At 31.1% G+C, this 17,374-nt stretch overlaps 1 protein-coding gene across 4 annotated transcripts in view; it reads right to left on the minus strand.

The window, feature by feature from the left end:
- The window catches only part of LOC127713007 (uncharacterized), a 33,406-nt gene that overhangs the window by 2,509 nt on the left and 13,523 nt on the right, over positions 1-17,374 (minus strand). For 3 of the 4 annotated variants that reach the window (XM_052219599.1, XM_052219598.1, XM_052219600.1), the window contains exons 9-16: positions 16,868-17,026; positions 10,368-10,565; positions 8,695-8,978; positions 4,656-4,736; positions 3,783-3,839; positions 3,226-3,309; positions 2,623-2,664; positions 351-422 (exon numbers count right to left, since the gene is read on the minus strand). In XM_052219599.1, the coding sequence (XP_052075559.1) occupies positions 351-422; positions 2,623-2,664; positions 3,226-3,309; positions 3,783-3,839; positions 4,656-4,736; positions 8,695-8,978; positions 10,368-10,565; positions 16,868-17,026 (977 nt within the window). The remainder of the gene's footprint in view (positions 1-350; positions 423-2,622; positions 2,665-3,225; positions 3,310-3,782; positions 3,840-4,655; positions 4,737-8,694; positions 8,979-10,367; positions 10,566-16,867; positions 17,027-17,374) is intronic. The other variant, XM_052219601.1, reaches the window with a different exon arrangement.

The raw sequence follows: 17,374 nt of genomic DNA on the forward strand, positions 1-17,374 counted from the left end.
CGTACCAGATGAAGGACATTGCAAACTACATGGTGTGTGCACTGAAAGCTGTATTATACGTGTATTTCAGATTTTAAGATATTTCAGATGACCTATATGGTAATTTTGTTCGCGATATTTTGAAACTAATAGATATTTATTTTAGTATCTATTTAATTTCTGTCTTATTTCAACGTCTGTTTTTTTTTAGCATCTGTCAACATGTGTCAACTAAGCATGTTGAAATGCAATGTATGTTACTTATATAAAATATCGATAAAAATGTATATTATAGTCCTTATCAATGTATATAAACTATATAAAACTCTTTAAAATTATCAAAATGAGTTTAAAGCTTTTGTTTTCCTTACCTGTAAGTCATGACAAATTTCTTCCATAGAATTTCTGTCATGTGGAAAGTTATCCATAATACCGCTTAGATACTAGAATTAAAATAAGTGTCAATATTATTTAATAATATATATAAATTCAGTCATCAAATGTTAAAATCTCATAAATCGATGAGGAAGATTCAAATCAAGGAAACAAGCAAAAACTGAGGAAATATTATGAACTCTAAAAGGAGCGAGATCAGATTCATCGACATGATAATCGTATAATGCAATGCCACACTCAGTCAAAATGTCACAATCGGGAATATAGGATACAATCGGGAATATAGCAGATCAGACGACTTTTCTGGTATCTAAAAAAACTAATAACATGAAAACATGGTGAGTTGATACACAGACACATCGTATCGGTCGACATATTCGTAATGGTGACCGCTTAACTTTGGTAGACATCCTTCATCATAACTCTGTTGGGGTAGTTTTTGTGAAAAGAGCACACCCCTGTAAATGAAATCCATATAGAGTGAACATTCACGAGCGTAATGTGTTACTGAGACTTGACTGTAAGTGTCATAGGCGGATTTAGAGGGTTTTTCAGGGGCCCGGGCCCCCCCTTTTTGGGGAAAAAATTGGTTGATTATATAGGGAATCACTGAAGCATGACTGGAGCGGGCCCCCTCTTAGGCAGTCAGTGGGCCCCCACTTATGAAAAATTCTGGATCCGCCACTGAGTGTTGCTTTCCACCTATTGCAGTTCATTCAACAAATTCTGACCCAATTGCAGTTTGTTTTAACAAATCAAATTGTTCAACTGGTCAGAAATATTAACGAGCTGTTGTAGAAAAACACTATCAATCAGGAACATATATATTGACCCAGAATCAAGTCATCAAAGTGCAAGGTGATAAAATAAAGTATACTTACAATTCTATGAAAATTTTTTTAAATGTTGCTAAAATCTTCAAAACATATTGGTATTGTAAAAAGTCATTCAAAAGGTGAGAGGTGGTAATTTTGAAATGCCGTAAACATGTCCAATTTTACGTTTTTGAATAATTTTTTCTAAAATGGTGTTTTCCTTTGTTTGCTACAAAGCTTTCTTTAAATTAATATATAAATACTTTGGGATGTATACTTTAATCGTAAATATGTTATCATGAAGTTTTAAAGGGAAATAAGATCAATATTTCAAAATCAATCAGTTAAGATTAACTACCATGGAAACTTTATTTTTATAATTGTATTTAACTAATCACTAAGGAATTTTTAGACAAAAACGAGCAATATAGTTTCTACAATTTTGATTGTTTTCCTATTGTATACTACGTAAGACAGTCTCGTGTAGATACTATTTGAACATCAAAGATTTGGAAGTCAAATAGAAGTTGGGTCCCTAAAATGCATAGATTTACCAATTATAATAGATTGACAGAAGATAGATGTTTCGTTTTCCTTTCAGGAAGTCCTTGGTTCCTGTCACCATAAACCTGTTGCTGTATTTTCTTGTTTTATTCTCAACTGATATTATTCTATTCGTAATTTAAAACCACATGATGTGAATGCAAAACCGAACAAAAGTGTTGAAAAGCGTAGAATCAAAAGCACAATACCAGATACTGGACAAGATTTGATTACAGTATTGAACAATTGTCATTTGTCATTTGTCTACCACTGGAAGACACGTACGAATACTTGGTGTAAGTGTAAGCTCTGTTGTGACTCTCCCGAATATGAATTTATTTGCGAATGAATTGCTGGACGACAAAAATGATTCACGGGGGGAGTAAAGTCATAGCAGTTGATTTCCGATTAGGCATCAGTTGTATCATTAAGATATGATAATATAGATGAAACTGGTCGGAATTTAAACTATGACTTGGTCGCTCTACCGCTTGTGACTGTAACTGCTTTCGAATTTCGTACCTTTGGACATTTGCACCATTGATGAGAAACAAGTCTCGAAATGCGTCAATAGTAAGCACATCATATATCGACTCAATGTTTCTATAAATTCCTTGATAAAACAAAAACTAGCAAAAAAGGTATTATAACTAGATTTACCATTCTTTGTTAAGCGACACACTGCTTTATACAAACGTCGCTATCAATCTTATGTTCGAACAATGTTAAGTAATGGTATATGGAGTACATCGCCTTACAAGTCTATAATATTTTTATATCGATGTATGTATTTGTGTATAATTTAGAAAGTTTCAATTCATATAAAGCCAGATCTCGAGGTTCAATAAATTCTACTCAACATTACTGTTAAATTTACGTTATTTTTTACCTTATGAATATCTTGCAACTCTTTGTCCTTTTGTTCAATTCCCTTTTCAAAAAATAAATTAAAAAAATCTCTTTCAATTTGTAAGCATGTCAATACATAGTTAACTTCATTAAAATGAAAATATCTCTTTAAAAATGAAGTGCGTCCGAAGCGCTTTTCTTGATTTACCTTCATCTGACACGTCCAAATAATAAAAATACTGAAAGGGATGCATATCTTCATCATGATCATCCCAACAAATCCTTTTTTATACTGACCTTGTGTATTGAAATGTCCAGGCATATATATTTCTATCTTCATGTTACCAGTTACCATCGACGCAAGTTATATCACAATATACAATGTATATATTGCATCATGCAATTGGATAAATTCATTCTTATTTTAGTATTTTAGATTGCACGATACTTATTTAGAAATTGCTGGATGACCAAAGGAATTTTCTCTTTTGATTGACAGGGTGGTGCACTTTTCGTTTTTCAACCATGAAGCAAGTATTATTTGCCTATTTCATAATTCAACAATTTTGTGCAAACGACTTTTTCAAGATAATCAACTTTGTTGTGAAAAATGCAAAATTCAAACAGACGAAACAAAACTTACCTCACGTAACCTTCTTACTTCTTCTTTTAACGATTCTGTCTCTTCCGTTTTTCTCTGAAGTTTACTATCCTTTTTTAAAATCAACTTAACAAAAAATTATGTGAAGATCAATTTATGAAATTAAGTTGTTACATATTTGTAAATAAATTGCAAAGAATAATTAATTCATGTGAGTTAAGACCAGTGAAATGGGTTCCGCAAACAAACATTTCAAGAGCACTAACTATCATTATTTTGCCGTTTTTATCGTTTATTTGATTTTGTAAATATTTATCAAAATATTTTCAGTCAAGAGCAACACGTTTCCGTCGAAATTTGTGTTGCATCTCATATGTTACTTCATCAAACTCAGATGTTTTAATTTGTATTATGCTTCTTAAATTTGTAAAAGCATGCATGCACGAGTCCAGTAAGAAAATGCTGAGGTTGTAATTCATAAGTATTTCAAGACTCAGTCTCTGTTGTGCTACATATACCGAGTTCATGTCGTTAATATTTAGCTCGTGCAACTTTGCTTGAAAACTTTATGTTTTTTTCGGTTATATTTATACCCTTACCGTCTGCAACATTCCCAGAATCGTTACTGCATTATTTGAAAAACTAGTCCTTGGTTCCTGAAATATTACTTTGATCATTTTGTAAAAATGTCACACTTAACAAAATGATCGATTATTTTAATGCTCAAATATTCTTAAATTCTTATATTTTTCGTTTCAGTTATCACACTTAAAAAATAAATAATCAATACAACTATAAGTTGAAACCAAAACAGAGAAAAAGATTCGACGATTAAATAAATTCAAGGAAAAAGGACGAGAAGGTGTCCCAGGATAGGCTTCATTTTTTTTAATGACAATACTGGTAAAACACACAAAAGATACCAGTTGCCACTTCAAATTCGACTTACGCCATGTTTACAAATTTCCAAAATATATTTAAATCAAACATTTGCAGAAAGTATTCTGGATAGAACTGTGCGTCATGAATAAGTAAAATTGATAAAAATTGATCGACTTTTAACATTGATTGCGGTTTTAAAAATGACCTATGCGCAAACCTTAGTTTTCTTTTCAAATGTATTTTATAAAAAAAAAAACACACATTAAAAAAGGACAGAATATCACTATAAATTATAACTTGATGCAAAAAGAGAGAAAACACAGCAAGAGTCCGTACAAAATCATAAGTAAAGAAAACCCCCCAGACACCATTGGCAAACAGAAAAAACAACGAAAAGACAAATACAATAACAAAACACTACAGAGATAAGTATACAACAAGTTTTGCTGTTTAATATAATAAATATAGATTTTATAAATGTCTTACGCGTTTCAAGAAATAAAATATTGTAATGCTCGTTTCATTCAATACTGCTTTCAAATGGATAGTTTATATATTCCCTGAAGTTTCTCTATTATTTTAACATATACCTGCTGAATTTGAACAGCTTCATAATCATCAACATTCCGATGGTCATCATTGTTTGCTGCAGTTACATTTTGTTCGATATCCTAGAAGAAGATATTAAAAATGTATTTCGTTCATTAACCTTTGACATGAATCCTTAAATCCCTATATTTGATGGTCCAAATTAGTCAACATTCTTTTATGATTTAAATTCTCACACTGAATTTATTCACAATTAACTCAAAATTTGTAAATAGCTGTAATATACAATAATAGGAACTATCTAATGTGTAAAAGAATGTTAAAAAATGTTAAAAAATACAGTACAAATAAGAAATTACGACAATATCCTTAACATATATTTTATTTTGAATATCACATTATAGTAAATTGACGAGGCCACATTACCACTTAAATGGATTTACTGGTATTCCTATGACTTATTAGGCAAACATTTAATTAGATTGAATCATGCATGAAGCAAACCCAATACCTGAATAATAATTTCGAACTTTTGAGGAGATTTGTTAGGGAGGATACAACAATTGTGTGTAAAATGTATAATGCATTTGAGGAAGTACACCATATCAGTACTTAAAAAACATATATACCCCTTGCACGAATGATTATTGTTTTGTAGATACTAACAAAATTTAAACAACATTGAAGACACACATGCACACACATACACATAAATATTTAGAGCTGAAATTAGTGTTGGAATATCTTTAAATGAAATTAATAATTTATAAATTTCGTGCGTCCAGAGCACTTTTTTTGATTAACCTTCATCAAGTACGCTCAAAGCTTAACCTTTGAAAGCCAGGAATCTGTAAACTACATCCAATCAATATGGTTAAATTGTATTACTTTATGCATCAGGAGGTAAGATAACATGGTGCGTTGGGATGCCATTATTCCATGATATAACAGATTATTATTACCACAATTCGTAATCAGGTGGTAAAATCACTTATTAACAAAAGTTAATCAAATAAACATCAGACATTATTTAATGAAAATAAATGAAGCCTATACTTATCACTTAAATGTTGTGTCATCTGTACTATTATTTGTCTGTTTGTCTTTTTATTTTTGGCCATGGCGTTGTCAGTTTGTTTTCGATCTATGAGTTTGACTGTCCCTCTGGTATCTTTCGTCCCTTTTTTATTAAACATACATCAGACAAAAGTAATTCAAAAGTTGAAAAACATTGAAAAACCAAAAATTTCTAACATTAGTTCCAAATCTTGCGAAAACCATCTATACCAGGGGTTGAAAAGAATAAAGTGTGTTCGAGTTCTATAAACGTCAAAATTAATTAATTGAAAATTAAATTTTAGAATGAAATTGCATAGCTTGCAGTGAATCTTATCTATACCGAATGCAAAAATAAATCTAAATGCAGTCTGTAGTAATAAAACATGATTTCAATATTTTTAGACTGTTAAATAATGAAAATAAATGTAACTTCATAATGTATATTATAATATATTCATAGCTGTGCTTCTAATATATCTTTACTAACATCAAGAACCACCAACGTTCATATAATGGTAAGAACTGTTCATGCTAGAGAACTACTTCATGCAGTCAAGGACACTCAAAACCCCTACCATCATATTTTTTATTCACGACATTGCTAAAAACTCATTAAGGATACCAGGCATATAATTTTGTACGCCAGACTCGCTTTTCTTTTTCACAAGACTAATTGGTTATGCTCTAATAAAAATTACTTGAAGGACAAATAAACACTTTTTGAAATATCGTTCGTAATATATAAATTACTTCGAAACAATATTAACATTGTAGGACATCATCCATCAGTACGTAAAATAATATCATGCGTTGAGTTGCTCTCGTTCAATGATATAGCAAAATTGTTATTACCACAATCCGTAATCAGGTTGTTTCACTCATTCAAGTCTATCAAACAAAATAATACAACACTAATTAAGAAATTGAAAAGCATTAAAGACCTCAAAACCCAAAAAGTTATTCAAAATCTGGCTATGCCATCTATACGTATAATTTATTCCAAACCGAATTTTAAAATTATATCGCTTATCTTGCAATATATTTTATCTATACTGAATGCAAAATATGATTTTACATATGGGCTCATGTAATTGAATAATTGCCACTTTGTCTAATAGTAACATTTAATTAACAAAGTCAATAATTTGGTAATATATTTATGATTCTATACACCAAAGAAGTTCTTCTTATTCAAGTGCCTTAAACGTATATCTTAGTAGTATTGCAACTGACAAATGAATGCTTGTACACCTATAATACTGAGCAACACGAACCCCACTACAAAACGGTGATCCCATGGATAAAGTGCGAATAAACTTACAGAAAAGAACGGATGTCTAACAAAAGTAGTTGGTATTCTAAATTATGGTTTCGTTAATCATTTATCATAAAAATTATTATGTGAAAACTAAATTTCTGTCGTTGCAATGAAAAAATGGAAAACACTTTTTCTGTTTATTTCTTTTAATATTCCATGATTATAAAAGAGATAGGGGGGATAAGAACAATCTGACCCCTGATTTGCAAAATAGAGAAATTCTTCAAGGCTTTCAAAATATTAGTTTCATCGATTAATGATTAGTTTGGTGTAATCTAGTAGAGAAATGTCAATTGTGTTGTCATTATGGTGTCATATCACATATTCAAATTAACTTATATGTAATAAAAGTGCTATTTAAACCATCACATAGTTTTTGGCAAAATTTGTATGAGCTAAACACGATATTTTTCTCGTTTACATTTGAATGAGTCTGCGTAAAGCAAACTTATTTCACCTGAAAGGTCGTGGCTTACATTTAAATATTGATGACAAGTTCCCAAAATGAGTCATTTTTGCAGATTTGCAGTTTTGCATAAAAGCAAGATCTTTGAACCCTTCAAGCAACGACATTGATTTAGAAATATAAATACAAATATCTAAAAGATATAGTCGTTGTTCACATAGGTCCTATACGTTCTGGATTTCGAATCGAGCAGACCAAAACGTGGCCTTATCATACCTTCTCCTTTATTTACTTTAATATATTCAATTATGGAATGATTTCTTTATTTTCAAATTTAAACTTGAAATCCCATACATATCGAGGTATTCATACTACATATTTATGCCATTACACACAACACCAACACATGCATAACTAATAAACAAGACACGTTCAAAAGAAATACTTACGAATTGTAGGATGTCATTTCTATGCTTAGACATATATACAGATATATAGTTTTGCAAAAATACCTTGATACGAGTTATTTCTCTGTTGATTCATAAATTAAAAAGCTCAATTTAAAAAAAGTACTTATTTTCTCGAAATCTTGAAATAGAAAAAAAAATCTATGGCTAAAAAAAAGTTGAAAAAACCCACATTGAGTGAGATAAGAATCAGCAGATTGCTTGACTCTTGTATGCTCTTTTTGTGACCAGATATAATTATGAACTTTATATATCAGTTACAACTCTGAAAATATATCGAAAACATCCAATGTTTCATAATTGACTTCAATGTACTTTTAAAATCAAATGTTAGTCTCTAAGTATAGTAATGGTTATAATCTTTCAAAATAAAGCAATAGCTTAAAAGTGTGATGGATTATTGTTTAGGGGCCAGCCGAAGCCCGCTTCCGGGCTTTTCTCACTGTCTTGAAGACCCATTGGTGGCCTTGGGCTGTTTTCTGCTCGTTGGTCGGGATGTTGTCTTTTTGACACATTCCCCGTTTCCATTCTCAATTTTATGATGGAAAGTGGGGGAAAAATAGTTTTGAGATAATCTACTGAAATGTGATATATTTTGATTATAGTTATCTAGTTGATTATATACATTAAAAAAGGAATGTTATTGTGTGATTGTTAGGTGATTGTCTTAATCAGCCAGTTTTTTTAGTGCTAGACATCTAAGGATGATGTGTTCAGCAAGTCGTCGCACAGAACGACTATCATTACAATAAATCATAGTACATGTAAATATGTCTAATAAAAACATGATTCAGAAAGTTAACTTGTTAACTATAATAACAAAAACTCACTTCTTGAATTTGATTTGAAGAAAGGTCATCTAGAAATGGCTTCAACAGCTTTGTTTCTTCACTAACATCATCCAAATCAGTTGTCACATATGTTGTGTCTGTGGACATGTTTTCTATCGAATTTGACTGGAACGTTGGCAGAAACAATGGTAAGGTCATTTGACCATGATATTCCATATTTTCGTTTGCTATATCTTGGTTTTCATCTACATCTTCACCATTCCAGCTTAGTATATTGTTGTTAGTTGAACATCGATCAATAGAATTAATTGTTAACAAACTTCCTGTAAAATGTATGCATCATACCTTAAGATGTACCATGTTTAACTTCTCGTCAATGGATGTCATTGTTTCTTAATACATCTTGTCTGTTAAGGAATTTGGCATCTATGGCAGATCTTTGGTAGTGTCTACTGAATTATTTTATTACTTGCCAACTGACATAGGTTGAGTCATTTGTTTATTTTTATGGAAACCCTATGATGATTTCTCAATTCGTCTTCTTGACTGTATTATTTGGTTGCGTTCTAATTTATCCTTCTCAACTATCTTCTCTCATTCAAATGTATAATCTTATATAAAAATAGTGAGATGTGATAGGATTGCCAACAACTATCCACCAAAGTTCAAATGAAGTGGACGTAAGCTATTATAGGCAACCGTACGGCCTTCAACAATGAAAAACCCATACCGTATGGTCGGCAATTTAAGGCCCTGACATGAAAAAATATGAAACAATTCAATTGCGAAAACTAACGGCCCAATTTAAAACAATACAATTTACGAAAAACAAATATAACAGACATGAACCAACGACAACTACTGAAAAACAGGCTCCTGACTTGTGACAGGCACATAAAGAATGTGGTGGTTGAACATGCTTGAAGGCGCCAACCCTCCCTTAACCTAGGACAGTGGTGTAACAGTACAACAAACTATAAAAATCAGGGCTTTGTTTGCGTTAAAAGATAATGGACGAATTTGGCTTTTAACAATACTTTACAAAGAACTAAAAGTCTAAAAACAATTACTGATCAAATACCAATCTTTCTGTCTATACAGTACTTCGGTGGCATGAAAATATGGATATTGTGTACTGTTACAAAGTTTTGGAAATTATTTTACATTAAAGAATATATCTCCTTAATGCAAAGCTCTGATTCCTTGACCGGCTTTGAATATACTTCTTGTCCTTTTCGGTTTATAAGCTCTTCATTGTTTTAATAATTTTTGGGTTTTTAAATATTTACTGAAGAGACATCTATTGTCAAACTGCGTACTGGTGCAGGAAAAATGGTACCATTAATGTTATTCCCTGTATTGCTTTTCTAAAATTGTCCGTTTATGAATTTTGAAATTATAAAGAAACTAAGATTTCAACTCCCTCAGGCAAAGTTGACCTTAGATGGATTTGGATAATTTTTAGATAGTTTTTTGTTGTATAGCTCGTCAACTGTTCTCGGTCCTTATACATCCTCGGCTTTCATATATTCGTCTATGAGCGTTCTTGATGAAGGTATATTCAGAAAAGCGCTTCGGACGCATGAAATTATTTAACGTGTTGTTTTCATTTTTTGAGAAAAAAAACGTGATTTGCTAAATAATAGCATTGAAAGCAATATCACAAAATATAACATCGACTATTCAAACCTTTAATTGAATTACAATATTACCTGTCTGTGTGATAATGTGTGCGTATTGATCGGCATTTGTTGATATATAATTAGTCTCTCTCCTTTCTAAGTTATAACTACTCTCATCAGAATTTGAACTCGAATGCTTAGTTGGCCAAGATGTTAAGCTTTGGTTTACATGCTGGTTAGCTACAAAGGGGTTACTGTTTGATCGTCGGTCACCAGAAGAAGTAATTTCTGTAAAAAGACATAGATTCATTAAAAATAAGAAACAACGTTAAATGTACAGTTCAAATGTTTTTCAAGGTACAGTACTACCTGTGACATTATCTGATTAATGGTGGCCATAAAAAATATTGTCACCATGATGGCCCTAAATGTCCATCATTATACCCCCTGCTGCTTAATTAATACACAAGGTATTAATCAAAAACTAGTCAAGGATAAAGAGAAATCATGACTGCATTGAAGTGTTAAAATTACATAACTTTCAGGTAAAGTGTCTCAGGGAAAATATATGACTTTTTGTGTTTGTCAAATTTAAAAACTGTGATTATGACAAAAAAATTCTAAAATAAAATGAAATAATAAAACTAGTTGAACATATAGCTTCCTAACTTCTTTTTTGTAAAAATTTTCTCATGACTGTTTGCAAATGTTTGTTTTGATGTTATAACTTTTAAATAATTCTATCAATTTAAGTTATTTTTTACATGTATTTTTTGGCAAGTGAATAATAAATGAATATCATCTTCTAATATAATGCAAACTTTCACAACGCCTGCCTTTTCCCATTGAAAAGGTGTTTCTCAAACTAATATTCTAAAATCAAAATTGTTTATACTTACTGCATTTAACATTGTTTAACAAATGTTTAAGATTCTTGTAAGGACTTATTCTAAATAAAATTTAGGCAATTCATTATTTCTATATTGAATAAGTACATGTATATTCAAAATATTCATTACAGAAAAATTTGTTAATTTTTTTATTGTCATGTAAACATATTACAATTTAATCAAGTTTCTGACAAAAAAAAAAACAAAACAAACATTATAATGCAAAGAAATAACAATTCTATAAGAAATCAAAACACATGGAAAAAAGTTATTAGGTTTCTGCACTCAGTTCTAATGACTTTCTTTTATAAAGGAACCAATATTTTAAACATGTCCCATGTTATAGAGGTTTAGCATTTCTTTTGCTTTTTGTTCTTGGTTAAGATTTTATTCATAAGATTCAAGATTTTATTCATAAACTGGTCAGAGACATTAATATGAGAAGGTAAACAATTTTGAAATAGATTATCTCTAAGTTGTTATGTTAATTTTACAAACAATTCTATCCTTTATAGGAATTTTATTCACCATTTTCTATTTCTAAATTATGACCACTAATTCTTTACTAATTGAAGCATTTGAGTTTACAATTGTTTCAAAAAGCAAGACAATTTTTTCTATAAATAATTTCTTTGTAAGTCTCTTTAGTGATTCTTCATGCAAAACTCGTTTTGAGATTTGAAAAATATCAAAGATAAACAAAAATAGTTTATTCCTATACCATATAATTATATTTGTAGTTTTCCTGAATAATAATCATGATAATAGATTGTACAACTTTGTTAACAAAATTTATTGTAAAATGATTGATATTCATGATATTGATAATTTAAATTTGTGGATAAACTGGCTTGTTAAATTACTTGCTTCATGGTTCCTTTAAACATATCATTTGCATGATTATAAGTTATAATTAATAATAATTCATTTAATAATGCAAACAAACAATAGAATACCATGTACATCATGTACAATAACTTTTGTTTTACTGAAAAAATAATTATTTAAAGGATTCTCTCTTTTGTTTTCAAATGCTAGTCAATAACTTATCTTTGAATTTTTGTCATTTCTAATCAAGATTCTTTCCCAGAAGAAATTAAAAGAATAAGAAGCAAAAAAACAAATAAAAAATAATAATAACATAAAAAAATAAAAACGTTAGAAAAAATGGAAAATATGTAAATTTAAAAACAGAAAAATCAACAAATGACATGAATGATATGAATTAACAAAGACTAAAACAAACATTCTATTCTACATTTTCAAGAAAAGGTGAAATGTCAATCTGAGAAGAAACCTGAGTTACATGTACCTGTACAGGTAAATTTTAATGAAACATACAAGCTGAAAACTTCAATGCTGATTGATTTCAACAGGTAACATAATTAGATAAAAAATCAACCTCTGTTTTATGACCCCAATAAATGGCCAACATCTCAAGATTGAATACCCCAATAAATGACCACCATTTGATGGTGACCATACAAGAGGGTGGACATAACTAAGAGGAAGTCACAGGTTGTACTGTATCGTGTGAATGGAATAAACACCTTTTAAATTTCGTGAGTCCTAATTGCTTTTCTGGATTTACCTTAACAGAAACTTTCAAAAATAAACAATTAAAAGAATCATACGCCACATTATTTATGTGCCTGTCCCAAGTCAGAAACCTGTAATTCAGTGGTTGTCGTTTATTGTTGTATATCATATTTGTTTTTCCATTATTGTGTTGTAGTACATAAATCAGGCCATTCGTTTTTCTCCTTTGAAAATTTTTACATTTATCATTTCGGGGCTTTTTATAGCTTACTATGCGGTATGGGTTTGCTCATTTTCGAAGGCCGTACGGTGACCTATAGTTGTTAACTTCTATGTCATTTGGTCTTTAGGGGGGAATTGTCTCTTTGGTCAGCATACAAAGGTTCTTATTTTTTATAAGCAGTTTATTTTTACTATTGGCACCAACAAATTTTGAACAGCCATATATACAATATATCTAGAGGAAAACAAATTGTCAAATGTTAATTGACCATAATTAGTTTGCCCCATTTGTTACAACATATCTAAACAAACGTTATCAATTCTTATCAGAGCATTGCGAGTTCTAATGCACTGCCTTTTATTCTAAGAGTAAGAGATAACCTCGGTAACAAAAAAGAAGTTTGCAAAGTCGAAAAGAAAAGAAATATTCAATTAATCATTTCAAAAAGAAGTAAAAATACCTGTTCAAATTAATGTTCCTGAGTAAAGTGAAGCTTACATTGAGAAATCAATTTGAAGAAAAAATATTAAGGTGAATAAACCCACCCTGCCTCGTTTATTGGAGATTGAAGATGTAGTGACATTGCAATACACAATTCATTACTTGGATTGTCTAACAAAAGAGCCTGGATTTAGGGTTCTTCAAGAAAAAGAGATTGTAGAAAATAAATAAAATCGTCGCTTTCTCTTTTTGTATTAACACAAAGAACAAAGGCGGTAGAAATTCCACTTCCTCATACCGGATACCGGATACCAAAACTTCAGAAAAATCCTTATAATGAACTTTATAAAATCGGATTAAACATCTTCCTAAAATTCTTCCTACAATTATTTTTTCGGTAAAAGAGAGGCGAAAGGTACCAAAGGGACATTCAAACTCATAAGTCGAAAATAAACTGATAACGCCATTGACGAAAAAGATTGGATTGTAGTTACGACATTTGGAACATATCCGCTATCATCTGTGAAATGGATATTCCATAACGGTCAACAAACTCGTGATGGCGTCCGTTAAATTTACGAAGGGATGATTTCAACTTCACCATTTGGAACTCTTGGTTTAATAGCTTCATTGGGAGCAGCAACCCTCTATCAAGGAAATCATGATAGAAAATACAAACACTGGAATATCGTATCAACTGGGAGATATATACTCCGTATGCAGGCGCTGCTGGAATGTTGCTACATAGAAATGGAAAGTTCACAATTGGGAAGCTAAAATCATCTCTTTTGTCGTAAAGTTTTGTTTTCAACCGCCCTCATTGTCAATTTCTAGATGTAAGTCAAGATATGAGGCAGACTTAACTTTAACTGTTGTATCCTTTATCTCAAGTTCGATGGGATAGATGCGTTCAACATAGTCACCAAATTTTGAATTATTTAGTGAGAGAACATCATCTATATAGCAGAAAATAAGTTAAAGGATACTGCTAACTTCTTTTCTTTCTTCCTAAGAAGTTCCTGTATTCATATGAATAAAGGAACAAGACGACAAGAAGAGGGGCACAGTTGGTTCCCATGGGAATGTCAATTGTTTGTTGAAAAACACGTACCCCAAACATAAGAAATATGTTGTCTATCAAGAAATCAAGCATCTTGATAATGTCAGTTTCAGAGAATGTTTTGGTTGAATCAGAGTGATTTTTTTACAAAGTACGATATATTAAGTGTTTCTGTTGTTCTTTTGTTTTCCTCATATAGTTGATGTGTTTTCCTCGGTTTTTAGTTTGTTACCCGGATTTATTTTTGCTTCATCGAATTATTACTATTGAACAGCGGTATACTACTGTTGCTTTTATTTATCCCTCCCTAAATACCTGAAATGTGGTATAGGTAATCAGTGGTGTCCATCAGATTTTGCTACTTTGAAATTCATAAGATCTACACTGAAATCGTTAATTGCAATCGTTCAAGTTTTGCATTAATATAATATTTTTCTATTTTTCTATGCCCCTCAAAACTATTACCAATGATCAATTGAAAGATCGACTCTGTCTTTTTATCAAGCAGTGCTATTGTGACCTATATATATTTACTAAATTTTGCGTCATTTGTTCTCCAGTGGAGTCATTTGTCTCATTGGCGATCATACCACATCTTCTTTTTTTTTATTTTACCTACAAACATGGGAATCGTAAAATAGATTTCTTGATAAGGTCATGACAAACCTTTTTTTGTGAGGAACCACGCTGATTCAAACAAACAACAAAAACACCGAAGACATTATCATTAAAATTCTGTACTTTTAATTGATTACTGTGAAAGTACTTTTATTCGTGGGGTACCAATTTTCGTGGTTTTCGTGGATGGCTTTATCCGAAATATAAGAACTGTTGTCCAAATCAAGACATGGAGAGATATCCCCATTACCGTAGGTTTGCGTACATAGATTATCAAAAAACCTATTATGAACTAAAGATGCAACTTCAGACAGGATTCTGTCCATTTAATCATTAAAAACCGAAACTGTACGTCTTTTAACCCTTTAATTCTCACGAAAAAATTAGTTTTCATCGATAAAAGTCAGACTTCCGGTGATGATATGCGATGATGAAGTGTTCATTTTATATCCTCATAATTCTCATGCAAAAAAAATAAATAATTTCAAACGAATTGATTCTGCAGTTCAAAGATCATTTGTAGCTTTTTCTATGTACCGGTAACCGTTTTCCTTAGGCGACATGTTTATGGCCCAAATAACACCTTTGGTGACCGTTAATCTGTTGATCAAACAATCTCGGGTTAATTAGATGTCATCACTTCTGATTAAACGTGCGCAACAGCTAAAATGTTTACTTTGCAAATTTGGAAGAATACATGAATCTGCTTATTTCAGAAAGCAATTATCTTATTAAAAGTTTGATGAATGTTGTCAGCAATGAAAGACGAACAAGTAGGTGGAAACGAACACCTTATTTTGCAATGTGTCAGAAATTATTACAAAACAACATATGATTATTTTCTCGAGTTTTCGTTTAAGATGGCTTCCAATTCTTCACCAATAAAATTTTCTTTCAAAAAACTAAAATCCACGAATTGAAGACCCCACGAACATTCAACTTTTGCTCAAACCACGAAAATTGATACCCACGAATAAGAGTACTTACACAGTACATTGATATTTCAACGATGGATATTAGTTTAGCAGTCCTAGTGGCACTCTTGATTCTGATCTCTTATCAAGTAGAATTTATAAAAAAAAAAACCCTTCTCAAAGACAATAAGAAACGGCATCTTGATAAATTCTTTAATTTCACTTTCTGATAGATTAATGATGTCCTGTCACCCAAAAACTTACATTTCCGCGATTTCTTGCATCTCATATATCCCAATGACCTATTCATATTACATATCGTTATTTTCCTTGATATTAATACAGATGGGTGACTCAAAATAAGAATATATATGACATACGTAACGATTTATTTCCAATTGTCAACGATCAATTTCTCAGCAGTAGCGCAGCTTCTGCACCATCTTATGACATATTTTAAAAGATACGCTACGCTTAACAAGTGCTCCATCAGGAAGAGCGACTGAAATCGACACTTGATGAGTATTATGGACATCATCACGAATTGGTTTACTGATAAGATTTGTCTTTGTTACAGGTCTTAGATTTTGAAATACGGAAGAGAGACGGAAGATACCAAAGGGATATTCATCTCGAAAACCAGCCGAAAATGCCCTGGCTCCGGAAGCGTTTAGCAGATCCTGCTCCACAGTGACATCAATTGTTTAATTCCTATAAAATATGTTGAAGTTATTTCAAATGATCAGGCATCACGCAATAGCAGAATAGTCCTCTGATCTATAAACTTACCGATTGTGTTCTTCACTTGTAATCTCTCATTAAATTTTGATTTATGATATTTGAGTCAATTTTAGAAAGCATATTTGGCTATAGAATAAAAGAAATTTCTTGGGAATTATAATTACCATTGCTTGTTACATCCGGACTGCTGAAACTGTATTCCTGACTATGACTTTGTTGAAACCTTGGTGGCAGTGGAATAGCATTTCGGAGTTTGTCTCTTGTCCTTTTTACTTTAGTTTCATCCATTTCCGGTAGATTGACTCTGTTAATTAGATTGAAACCTAAAAGTAAATGAATATGCGGATAAGTTCAGTTTATTTCAATGTCTGTTGAACTAATTTTCCTTGAACAATTAAGATATAGAAAGTTTAACATTTACTATTTTTTGCAGTTTTAGTGTTTACATTTTGTGGTTGATAAAAGGTTCCCTGTCAAAAGAAATTTACTACACCTTTAGTATATTAAAAAAAAATAATATCTATATGTTCACTTAAAACAATAGAATATAATTTGCACAATTGTTTTCTTGCAAAGTTCTTGAAATGTAAGAGAGGGACGAAAGATACCAGAGGGACAGTCAAACTCATAGATCGAAAACAAACTGACAACGCCATGGCCAAAAAAAAAAG

Source organism: Mytilus californianus, unplaced genomic scaffold, assembly GCF_021869535.1.
Source record: "Mytilus californianus isolate M0D057914Y unplaced genomic scaffold, xbMytCali1.0.p SCAF_8, whole genome shotgun sequence".
In the NCBI taxonomy this organism is placed as follows: domain Eukaryota; kingdom Metazoa; phylum Mollusca; class Bivalvia; order Mytilida; family Mytilidae; genus Mytilus; species Mytilus californianus.